This window comes from Hordeum vulgare, chromosome 7H (assembly GCF_904849725.1).
Source record: "Hordeum vulgare subsp. vulgare chromosome 7H, MorexV3_pseudomolecules_assembly, whole genome shotgun sequence".
Lineage (NCBI taxonomy): Eukaryota > Viridiplantae > Streptophyta > Magnoliopsida > Poales > Poaceae > Hordeum > Hordeum vulgare.
Window position 1 is genome coordinate 444,399,080 of NC_058524.1, and position 12,913 is coordinate 444,411,992.

At 41.3% G+C, this 12,913-nt stretch overlaps 1 protein-coding gene across 1 annotated transcript; it reads left to right on the plus strand.

The window, feature by feature from the left end:
- The first annotated feature begins 7,585 nt into the window (after positions 1-7,585).
- On the plus strand, positions 7,586-10,108 carry LOC123411815 (metal transporter Nramp1-like). Its single transcript, XM_045104773.1, has 10 exons — positions 7,586-7,769; positions 7,868-7,908; positions 8,016-8,094; positions 8,195-8,299; positions 8,388-8,497; positions 8,578-8,759; positions 8,861-9,104; positions 9,202-9,438; positions 9,539-9,634; positions 9,742-10,108. Exons 1-10 carry the CDS (start codon positions 7,586-7,588, stop codon positions 10,042-10,044), a joined length of 1,581 nt encoding a protein of 526 aa, XP_044960708.1. The 3' UTR covers positions 10,045-10,108.
- The last annotated feature ends 2,805 nt before the right edge of the window (positions 10,109-12,913 follow it).

The following is a 12,913-nucleotide window of genomic DNA, read 5'->3' on the forward strand; positions in this document are numbered from 1 at the left end:
TGGTTCGTAAAAGTACCCTTATAACTGGCGATCGTCAGCTGTGGGGGAGGGGGGAGGGGTGCCTCCAACGAACAATTGGTTCGTTAGGAGAGATAAGCCGCAACAAATGTTTTGCATAGTTCGATGGTTGCCTCCTCCAGCGCGACCCTCCTTTGCCCCGAGGCTCAATTTACTCTTTTTTCTCAAAAAATGCCATCAACAAAAAAATTCCTAAATTGCCATGATCTAACTTATGGAAAATTCCATCCTAATTTATAAAAATTGCCATTGCTCTAATATTATTAACAATACAACGAGTATGATTCAAAAGGGTTGTATGAACAATAAAAATAAAAAAAATGCCATGCTAAACCTTAAAAATGGCAAACTCACGGTAAAAATGCAATTAACAAAAAATACGCAAATTTATAAATTGAGAAAATGGCATCCTGTGAAAAAAATGTCATGCTACTATATAAACCTGACATCCTCTAGATAAAATGTTTTATGTGGATAACCTTGGAAAACAACTATCATGCCATCCTCTCAAACATTAAAAAATGATATAATATTTGTAATAAAAATGCCATCGTGTTAATAAATAAAATGCCATCCTAGTAATGATAAAAATGGCATCCTATTGTTGATTCAAATGCGGTGTGCTTAGTAATTGAACTGTCATGGCTATAAAAATAAAAATTTCACCTCTCAATAATAGAAAAATGCCATCATATTATTGATTAAACAAATCATCCTATGGTTAATAAAATGGTATGTGCTTAGTAATAAAAATGTCATCTCCCATTAGTAAAAATGTTAGCCTCTCAAAAAATGCGATGCTATAAAAAAATAGAATGGTATTTCTCATAAAAAGATAGAAAAATGCCTTGCCATAAAAAAATAAAAGGACAATTACACGTTTGCCCTTTGTTGTGTGAGCCCGTGGGTTTTGCCCTTTCGGCTGTGCTCACTTTTGTCCTTAGATTTTTCATTGAGGTCATCTGAATGCCCTTTGACCGTTTGACCAATACTTTAAAAATCCATAACAAATCCATGTCAACACATAAAAATGCAAATAAAATATCAAAAACGTTCAGAAAAATATTACCTTTACGTGCATGTCATTTGTATTCATGAAAAAATATATTAAAACAACCCGAAGTTATTAATGTTATTAACATTTAAAAAAATAACACATCATTTAATATGATATGATATCATGATATGATAATCTATCATCTCTTTTTTCATTTAATTCTATGTCACCTCATAGAAAGGCCTATTTGACATGCATGATATTAACTATCATACTTTCATTACAAACAACCATAGTAACATATACTCGCTTCGTTCATAAATATAAGTATTTCTAGATAATTTAGTACGACTACATACAAAGTAAAATTAATGAACCTATACTCTGAAATATGTCCATATATACCTGTATGTAGTCTAGTTAAATCTCTAAAAAGACTTATATTTAAAAACGGATGAAGTATATATTACTACTCTAAGGCCCTATTTGAAACCATAATAGATTATAATAATCTGAATTATGAGGATAGATTATATAATGAGGTTTATAAAAATAATTTAGGTGAGCATGTTTGGATGCATTACATAATGACCTGTCTGTCCTGCACGCTTTGAGAAAAAAAGAGAGGAAGAGGAGGGTGGCGGTGGCAGGAATTAGTAATTACCTCCAACTTTACAAGGATAATGGGTCATTAGCCTAGATTTCATAATGGTTGCTGTTTATGGTACTGCCTACAATGATCAAAAGATTGAATTCATTGCTGAATTACATGATATCATGCTCCAATTTTCCTATCGTGTGCTGTTTGGTGGGGATTTTAATCTTGTTAGATCTACTTTGGACAAGAATAATGGGCTGATTAACAGCCAATTTTCCTACTTGTTCAATGATTGGATCAACAAATGGGGGCTTATGGAGATTAAGCTTGCTAATAGGAGTTTTACCTCGAGTAACAACCAAATTGATCCTATCTTTGCTATGATTGATCGTGTCCTTGTATCCACTTCTTGGGATGCTCATTTCCCTTTGTTTGTTCTTTCTGCACTTCCTCGGGTTCGGAGTGACCATACCCCTCTTTTATTAGATACGAAAGCTAGGAGGGTTACCTCCCCCAAATCTTTTCGTTTTGAGAAATGGTGGTTAGACCAACCTGATTTCAAAGACTTAGTTTGCAAGACTTGGGCTAACACTCCATGCCGCAGTGTGGCTGTTGAGAACTTGCTGAATAAGACTAGAATTCTTCGGAAAAAGATTAAGGGTTGGAGCATCAATATTGAGGCTTCCCTTAAGAAAAAGAAGAAGGATCTTCTTCAAGAGTTTGATATCCTTGATGTGTTCTCTGAGACTAACCGATTAGATGAGGCTGATAGGACCCGTATGGAGATTATTAAGAAAGAATTATATGATATCTGGAGGAAAGAAGAGATTGCCTTGTGGCAGCGTTCCAGAGATAGGAAGATTTTAGATGGAGACAAGAACAACAGATATTTCCATGCCTTAGCTAATCATCGCCATAGGAAGAATCACCTCTTTGAACTTAATGGAGATGATGGCCCTGTTCACTCTACTAAAGAGATGTTGGAGGTTGCCACATCTTTTTATAAAAATCTCTTTGGTTTTGAACAGAGACACAATATAAGTCTGGGTCCTTCCTTTTGGAAGGATGATGAATTGGTTACTCTGGAGGAGAATGAAGTGTTACAGAAAGATTTTTCTGAAGAAGAGATTAAAGATGCCATCTTCAATTCCTATGCACATGGTGCACCAGGACTTGATGGTCTTTTTTTATCAGGTTTTTTCGGATCTGATTAAAAATGACTTCATGGCCATGGTTAGGGATTTTGAAATGGGTAATCTTGACATTTATAAACTGAACTTTGCCATCATTGTGTTAATTCCCAAAGAAGTAGATACTAAAGATATGAAGAAGTTCAGACCTATTAGTCTGGGGAACTATGCAGTTAAGATTCTTACTAAGGCCATGACCACCAGATTGTCCCCTATTGGGGATAGACTGATCTCCTGAAACCAAACTGCTTTTATCAAGGGCAGATTTATTCTGGAGAGTGTGGTGCTGGCCCATAAAGTTATCCATGAGATTAAGAGATCCAAAACTCAAGGGCTTGTGCTCAAACTAGATCATGAGAAAGCCTATGATAGGGTGAGTTGGGAATTTCTCTTTGACATGCTCAAATCTAGGGGTTTTAGGATCAGGTGGATTTCTTGGATTAAGAGTGTAATTCTTAAAAGTACATTCAGTGTCCGAATTAATGATGTGACTGGGCCCTATTTTGTGGGTGGTAAGGGTCTCAAACAAGGGGACCCCATTTATCCTCTTCTTTTTAACCTAGTTGTCGATGTGTTTTCCAAGATGTTGTCTAAAGCTGCTCAACAAATTTGATTCCGGGGCTTCTGCCTCATGTGGTTAATGGAGGGATTGTCAGTTTACGGTATGCTGATGACACTCTCCTTTCTTTGGCTAATTCCAAAGACAAAACCAGAAATTTCAAATGGATTCTATCTTGTTTTGGAAACCTGTCCGGGATGAACATTAACTTTCATAAGAGTGACCTTCTCACCATTAATATTGAGGAAGAGGTTGCTAAATCTTATGCCCAAACTTTTAGTTGCAAGATTGGTTCTTTTCCCATCAAATACTTGGGGGTTCCCCTTAATTTTGACAAATTGCATAGAGAGGATCTGCAACCTATCATTGATAGGATTATTAGTTGTATTTATGGTTGGCTGGGTCAGCATCTATCTTACAGAGGTAAATTAATACTGCTATGTGCTTGTATAGTTAGTATCTGTGCCTACCTTATGGCTGTGATTAGGTTCCCTAAATGGGCGATTGATGCTATTAATTCCCAGATGGCCCATTTCTTCTGGGGGAATGTAGGTGACCAACATAAATATCATTTGGCTAACTGGGGCCTGATCACCAGGAAGAAGGCTTTTGGGAACATGGGTGTTCCCAACTTAAAAGAATTTAATATGGCCCTCCTAGCTTCCTGGGGGAGAAGGTTGACTGATCCTCAACCTAAAGATTGGAAAGAAGTTATTTCCTTCAAGTACAACACTCTTTCCCCCAATATCTTTTGGGCTAAAGCTGACAATGGATCCTCCTTTTGGAAGAGTATAACTTGGGCCTTAAATGCCTCTAGGAATTTCTATAAATGGAATGTTGGTAATGGGGAGAGCATCAAATTTTGGCATGACAAATGGTTTGGGGATTGTTCCCTCAAAGTTCAGTTTTGGGATCTGTTTTCCATTTGTAACCAGTCTGAATGCACCATCTCACAAGTGTGGGATGGTGTTAATCTCAAACTTTCTTTTAGGAGTGTGTTGACTACAATGGGTTAATTAGATGGAATCAGCTACTTGAGATTGTCCAAGCTGTCCATTTAACAGAGGCCCCAGATACCCCAATCTGGATGTTAGAAAAAAGGGGTATACTCGGTTAAATCATTTTATCATACTATCAATTTTGGGGGAGTGGTTTCTATCACTGGGGAAATTTGTGGAAAATTCTTTGCCCTCAAAAGATTCATGTGTTTCTCTCGTTGTGTGTGTGTAACAAGGTCCTGACCAGGGACAGTTTAGCAAAGCGTAGGACAGTCAGTGATCCTACTTGTCTGTTCTGTAAAGAAATGGAATCGGTGCAACATCTATACTTTGACTGTGTGGTTGCTAGATGTGTTTGGAAATTTTTTCTATTTCATTTCCAGATTATTATATCTCCTGTTTTAAAGATGTCTGTGCCTTATGGAAACTACATAAGAAACTGCTTGTGCAAAATATGATTACCGCGGCTTCCTTGTGGAGCATTTGGAGACTGAGAAATGACTTTTGTTTCCAGGGTCGTTCTTGGAGAAGTCTAGCATGCGTCCTTGTGAAACTTTGAGCTTTTCTTCGACAATGGGCTGCGCTCTGCGACGCCACACAGGAGGAGCTCCTTCGTTAGTTCGTCGTTAAGATGGACAAGTTCGGGGGAGAATTGTTGCACATCGCTTGGTCGTAGGCCTAGTCCTGAAACTATGATATATTTGCGTCTGTAATATACTTTGCTAGCTGGCGTAGCTGAATATTTTCCTCGTCTTTCGATGGTTAGTTTTCTAGTAGTTTGTGAGGTTGAGATGTTTTGGCTGAATGTTTGGGCTGTAAAAACTATCTGGTTCGATGCTTCAATAAAATGGAGCAGGGGGAACCCCTTTTATTCAAAAAATAATAATAACAATTCATAATCTCGTTTCTTTATGTGGAATAAAGTAGATTGTGAGTTTTTAATAATCCATCCACCTAGTTTTTATAATATACAACATAATCTATCTTACCTATTAATAAAGAAAATATTGCTTCTGTCGTACGTCATTCGAATTGCCCTTAAAGTTGGCTAAAATTATCCACCAATGCCACTATAAGTCATAGAAAACGTTTCAAACAGGAAAATCTTTGAACTGGGCCGGCCATGTAGGCGCTTCCTATATTACGCTCTGGCCATTGGAAAAGATGCAACACACCTGTTTGGGCCGGCCCATGCGTGGGCGTCTGTTTTTTTTAGTTTAGTTTTTAATTTTTCTTTCCAGTTCCATTTTATTTTTCTACTTTAAATAATTTAGAACTTCGAATAACCTTTCTCAATTTTAAGAAACTGAGAATTTCGAAATAAAATGTTCAGAATTTTGAAATAAAAGTTTGAAGAAAACATAAAATGTTTGTGAATTCAAAAAATGCTCGGGATTTTTGTAAAAATATTCGCATATTCAGAAAAATGTTCATAATTTTGAGAACAATGTTGGTGAAAATAATAAAATTCCATGATTTTTTAAAAAAGTTTGTGTATTATTTTTTGAGTGCAATTGAAAAAAATGTTTGCTAATTCAAAAAATGTTCATGCATTTCAAAAAATATCCTAAAATTTTAAAGACATAATATGATCAGCACTATTGTATATTATAATTGTTTTTCTTCCGTTGCAACACACGGGCCCTTTTACTAGTCTTGTTTAAAAACAATATAAATTATAAAAACTGAATGGTTCCAAACATGACCTAAATTACTCTTCATTACTAGCCTAAGGCCCTGTTTGGAACCACAATAGATTATAATAATCTGGATTATGAAGATAGATTATATAATCTGATTTATAAAAATAATCTAGGTGGACATGTTTGGAGGTCTGATAATATAAACTGTAATTCAAGTTTTACATTGCATAATGACCTGTCTGTCCTTTGTTTTTTGAAAAAAAGAAGGGTGGCGGTGACAGGAATGTAATTATCTCCAACTTTAAAGGGTAGTGGATCATTAACAATTCATAATCTGCTTTTAGCTGGGGTAGAGTAGATTGTGAATTTTTAATAATCTGTCCATCTAGTTTTTATAATCCACATCATAATTAATCTTGTTTGGAAACATTATAGATTATAAAAACTGAATTATATAATCTGAGTGGTTTCAAACAGAGCCTAAAAAGATTGGTTCCCGTTTGAACGAGGACCAAATCGTTTCAGCCACGCGATAATTTTGCGGGCAGTTAGGATCTCACGGCAACTTGCTTGCGAAACTTCGGCGGTCGATTCGATCGCCAAAAAATTTGAAACGCCCTTGCTGTGGTCGTGCGGACGTGTGCTGAATCCAAGCAGCCCCAAAGACACCGTGTCATGCATGCATGCAACACATGCACCTGGCCCGATATCGAACGCCTGCGACAAGACGACCACATATCGCGGCACGCGGCCAGCCGCGTGTCATCCCGTGCGCGTGGCATCGCCTTCGACATGTCATCGTCTCACGGTACCCGAGGCGCGTGCCGCCCACACGCCGGCCATGGGCGGGCCCGCGGCGGCGCGAGCCCGGGGTATCCGCCCCCGTCTCCCACAAAACCCTTTGCCCGGCGACGGCGGCGCCTCTCAATATGCTATATATACAAGTCGCAACCCCAGCGAGCTAGCGATCGGTCGACGAGCTGGATCTGAGGTGTTTCCCAACAGAGACTTCCATCGAGCAAGCACCACAAGAAGACCTCGCGTCGCGGCCTCCAGTCCTCGACCTCCATAGGTGAGTTTTGTTCCTTAGATCGGAGTGCCAGCCTTCCAGGGGTTTCTCCGGCGGCCTGTGTGTACCCTCGCTCGCTTATTTCTGACCTTTTGAGGCGTCGCACGGCCGGCCGAAGTATAGGGCCTCAGTCGTCGATACTTCTCCTCCGGCGATCGTCGTCGCACGGTTGAGTACTCCGGCCTCTCTGCACTTGCCTCTCTATTCGCGTGGTCCCCTGTGCGTCGCCAAGCGCCGCCGCGTATGTCATTCTAGCAGATGTAGCTCCACGTACGGCACCATTCACCTCGGCGCCGCCGCATTGCCGTCCTCTAGTTAAGACGCCACTGTTTTGGCTCGATGCGCCACCACACTGCCGTCGATCCTAGCAAGCTCTCTAGCCCGCGCGCCGCCGCTCGTGTGTAGTAGATTTATTTTTGTAAATTCAGGTCCTACTTTTCTGTATCATGGAGATTTAATCCACGAATATTTTGAAGTGATTCTTTTAATTCAATGCAGTTTTGCAGCTAGAAAATGAAACCTGTCAGGGAGACACCGGCGGTCCTCGGCAAGGAAGAAGAAGTCGACATTGAGGCCGTCGCAGGCCTGAGAGGAGATGATTGTGGTGTAAACTCGCAAGATCCTGCATGGAAACGATTCCTGCGCCACATTGGACCAGGCTTCATGGTCTCCTTGGCCTACCTCGATCCGGGAAACCGTAATGCTCTCTCTTCCATAAACCTCTCTCAATCACACCGCACATATGGTTCTGTATTCTGTATATCTGCTGTACTCACGCCTTCCAAACTGAAACAGTGGAAACGGATCTCCAAGCCGGCGCCAACCACAGATATGAGGTAGCCTTTGTTCGTTGTTGCATTACGTTTTGCCTGCCGGTCAGCCACCAGTACAAGCTAATTAATTTGATTGTGCTTCGATCGTTCCCTGTTTTGATCGCATGCAGCTCCTTTGGGTGATTTTGATCGGCCTCATCTTCGCGCTAATTATACAGTCACTATCAGCTAATCTTGGCGTGGTGACAGGTAAGTAAGAGGCATATATAGTATAGGTGACAGTCAATTTGTCATGCACATGATACACCAAACTAATTAGGTTTGTATTGGTGAACATCAACTAACACAGGGAGACACCTTGCCGAGCTGTGCAAGTCAGAGTATCCCGTATGGGTCAAGATCTGCTTATGGTTACTTGCAGAGGTGGCTGTGATTGCTGCAGATATCCCTGAAGGTTTGAAAACTGCTGATATTATACTCAAAAAAGTTAAAAAAAAAGTATCTGCGATTTAACAGTGATGTTTTATCTTTGTGATTTGCAGTGATAGGAACGGCGTTTGCTTTCAACCTCTTGTTCAACATCCCAGTATGGATCGGGGTTCTCATTGCTGGCTCTAGCACGCTACTTCTTCTCGGCCTTCAAAGATACGGGGTAACCAGCTACAGTCATCCCTTAACTGAAATGGATCGATGTTCTATACGCACATAGGAATGAGCCTTATATGTGACCAGGTACGAAAGCTGGAGTTTTTGGTTGCGCTGCTGGTGTTCGTCATGGCGGCGTGTTTCTTCGTGGAGATGAGCATCGTGAAGCCTCCGGCAAAGGAGGTGCTGAAGGGACTATTCATCCCCAGGCTCAACGGGTCCAGTGCCACTGCCGACGCCATTGCGCTCCTCGGGGCTCTTGTAATGCCGTAAGTCATATACAATTTAACTTCCGTTCGCCATACTGTTTTTTTGTTGGCTGTTCCATTTTACATGTGAACGTTAATTCACTGTAATGAATTTATTCCAGGCACAACCTATTCCTGCACTCTGCCCTTGTGCTGTCAAGGGACACACCCGCATCAGTAAGAGGAATGAACGACGCTTGCAGGTTCTTCCTCTTTGAGAGCGGTATTGCGCTGTTCGTGGCTCTTCTCGTCAACATTGCAATCATCTCTGTGTCTGGGACTGTCTGTAACGCGGGCAACCTCTCACCAGAGAACGCCGCCAAGTGCGGTGATCTCACATTGGACTCGTCTTCTTTCCTACTCAAGGTCCGTGAAATGTGTTAACCACTGACTTTGGTTGGCAAAATGTGCGTGATCCATGATGCCTTACGGAAGATTACTTGTTACTGTTGTTGTGTTCCAGAACGTTCTGGGCAGGTCGAGTGCGATCGTGTATGGTGTGGCGCTCCTGGCCTCTGGGCAGAGCTCCAGTATCACTGGCACCTACGCCGGGCAATATATCATGCAGGGGTTCCTGGACATCAAGATGAAGAAGTGGGTGCGGAACCTGATGACCCGCAGCATCGCCATCGTCCCCAGCTTGGTCGTCTCCATTATCGGAGGCTCCAGTGGAGCCGGTCGTCTCATTATCATTGCATCGGTAGGTACACTGCTTTCACCACAGCACAGAATCGCTAAACCTCCGGAATAATGCACGATGCGTGACATAAATTGGTTTTTGTTATCGTCCACGCGAGCAGATGATACTGTCATTTGAGCTGCCATTCGCTCTCATCCCTCTTCTCAAGTTCAGCAGCAGCAGGAACAAGATGGGCCAGTCCAACAACTCCATCTATGTAAGCAAGCATGCACACTACCGATCAATATGTTTCACTGTTTGTATTTCGGGTTGTGGAAGTGTGGAATGTTTTGGCTCAATCCATCCATGTATCTATGTACACAGATTGTAGGGTTCTCATGGACGCTGGGCTTCATTATCATCGGGATAAACGTCTACTTCCTCAGCTCGAAATTGATAGGCTGGATCCTACACAACTCGCTGCCGACCTACGCAAACGTCCTCGTCGGCGTCACCTTGTTCCCGCTGATGCTGCTCTACGTCGCCTCTGTCATCTACCTCACCTTCAGGAAGGACACAGTTAAGTTCATGTCTCGCCGCGAGCAGGAGGACATGGACAACACTGAGAAAGCAAAGGTTGCCAACAAGGATGGCAGCGAGGACGACAGAGTTGTACAATCAAACTGATGCTTGTTTACCACCCTCAATAATCATAGATAGAAATACTTTGTTAGCTAGGCATATTGATTAAATTGATTACTAGTTTTTGTTGATCATGTTAGTTTGGTCTTCTGCTAATGATAAATAGGCTAGAAATATTTTGTTAGCTAGCATATTGATTAAATTAATTAGTTTTTGTTGATCGTGTTAGTTGATTGTGTTAGTGCGGTCTTCTGCTAATGATAAATAGGCTCTGCAAGTGTGCATGGCTTTGCTGCAATTTTTTTTTGAGCCGAGCATAACACCGGTTTCCATTACATCGAACGGAAATACAACAGATCCACAATGTTACCAACAGAAAAAAGAGAAAGAGTACTGATTACGACAACAAGTTCTAGCAGACTGTCAGCTTTCACCTATGGAACAGCCGCTCGCCTTCGAACCGACTGCCATAGCATAAAAACAAGCAATCTTACAGAGCAGACAAAGTATCACCGTAACAACATAACCACATCACAAGTTTTCAACCAGACATAAGAACTAACATCTAGCAGGATATCCCCCACAGACAATCAAAATACTGCACGCTCATCCTCCTGCGATCCCCTGCCGCGCTCATCCTCCTGCGATCCCCTGCCTCGCAGAGCTTCATCAACGAAGTTCTCCTGCATCATCCTCCTGCTGCAAGCCTGCCAAATATAGAAGGAACGAACACATTGAAAATACAATTTCAAAGGGAGTTTTGATCAATTTATTTTCGAAAGTAGCCCTGTTCCTAGCCAACCAAAGAGCCCAGCATACAGCCGCAAGCCCCACAGTGTAGTATTTCCCACCAGCAGGCAAGAAAGCATTACACCAGGAATAATATTGCTAGTAAGAGTTGGGGCAGCTGTCAGTCCCCAGAGTAGCCCCAACCGATCTCCACACAACCCTAGCAACGGGGCATGTAAAGAAAAGGTGTTGCGAAGTTTCCCTTCGACGACAGAAAGAACAACTAGGATTCCCAGGCCATTTTTTCTTTTTCATCACATCTCTAGTCAACACCGCATCTTGAGACATTTGCCACATAAAGTTTTTAATTTTCAAAGGTATTTTCGCTTTCCAAATCCATCTATAATGACACCCATGTAGCGGTTTCTCCAACCACTTATACATGGACTTAGTGCTGAACTTACCATTCTCAGTCAGACCCCACGATATTTTGTCACCATCCCTGGTTAGCACAATCCCAGATATAGTTCTATGCATCTCTCTCCATTGATCTCTAAGTTCAGGGTTTAACCTCCTCCTAAAAAGGAGTAATCGTCAACCTGGCACAACCTCTCCACCGTACACTCTCGACCATTGCAAATATCAAAAAGAAGGGGGAATTGATCTTTGAAAGGCGGAAGCCCCACAACAGAGTCATGCCAAATCCTGGCAATGTTCCCAGATTCAATATTAACTTTTCCCCCTGCCAAGTAAAACTCTTTGACTTTAAGAATAGCTTTCGAGCAGGGTGAGTCAGAAAATCTAGGCTTAACAGTTGTCGCAGTTTTGTTTCTGAGATATCTAGCTTTGATAATATCTTGCCACACACCCTTCTTCGTCTCCAACTTCCACCACCACTTAACCATCAAGCTAATATTTTGTTTACGAAGGTCTTTAACGCCCAGCCCCCCTTTCTGCTTGGATCTACACACCCTACTCCATTTCACCATATGGTATCTCCTCTTTTTATTGTTACCTTGCCAGAAAAACCTACGTCTGTGTTTATCCAGCTTCTCTATGAATGATTTATTCATAAGCCACATAGACATGTGGTAGATGTAGATCTGGGTGATAACAGAATCCAGGAGAGCCAGTCTACCTCCCATGGAAGCAGCATTGCCAATCCAGGCCTCAAACCACTTCATATATCTTTCCACAATAAAGTCCCAATCAGAGTTCTTCAATGTGGTATAGTTAACAGGCATCTCAAGGTACTTGATAGGGAACTTACCAATATCACAGTTAAATAGATCAGCATATGTTTTAACCACATTGTCATCCCCTCCAACAGTAAAAATCTCGCTTTTCTGATAATTGACCTTAAGGCCTGACATCATCTCGAAAATATAAAGAAGCAACTTCAGGTTGACTGCCTTTTCTACATCATGTTCAATACAAATAATTGTATCATCAGCGTATTGCAACACATCAATACCATCAGGAATAAGTTCTGCAGCAAGATCAACAATAAGCTTGTTTCGCTGAGCATTTTTAATCATCTTTGCAAGGCATTTCGTAGCCAGATTAAAGAGGAATGGGGAATGTGGGTCACCCTGCCGCACCCCTTTTGCACTCTGGAAATAAGGCCCCACACAATTTTTAAGCTTAATGCTGACAGTACCATCGTACAAGATTTTTTTAATCCAATCACACCAAGTTTCACTAAAGCCTCTCATGCTATGACATTCCAAAAGGAAGTCCCAGTTAACTTTGTCATAAGCTTTCTCAAAATCAAGTTTCAGCACAATGCCAATTTTTTTATTAACATGAGTATCACTACAAGAAATATGCTCATACATGATGTTTTTTAAGACGTCGTTGATGAATTCCTCATAAATCTACGACGATTTCATCTGGGATTGTCGTAAACCGTTTGAGGGGATCAAATCTACATATAAATTACGACGATGTGAGTCAAAAACGTCGTAACCACATAAAATGAGATCGTCATAACTTTTACGACGATCATAAAAATATCGCAAACACTCAGAACCCTTCCCACGGATCGATGACATGGCGTCCATCCATCCATCCATCCATCTCTCCATCCCATCCATCCATACATCCATCGGTCCATCCTATTCTATGGCAGAAAACATCCCCCTCTCTCTCTCACAAAAAAACATCTCCCCTCCCTCGCACGCAC

Coding starts and splice junctions, on each gene's coding strand:
- LOC123411815 (XM_045104773.1), top strand. CDS start 7,586: ATGAAACCTGTCAGGGAGACACCGGCGGTCCTCGGCAAGGAAGAAGAA. Junction 8,300..8,387: donor TGCTGCAGATATCCCTGAAG/GTTTGAAAACTG, acceptor TGTGATTTGCAG/TGATAGGAACGGCGTTTGCT. Junction 9,105..9,201: donor CGTCTTCTTTCCTACTCAAG/GTCCGTGAAATG, acceptor GTTGTGTTCCAG/AACGTTCTGGGCAGGTCGAG.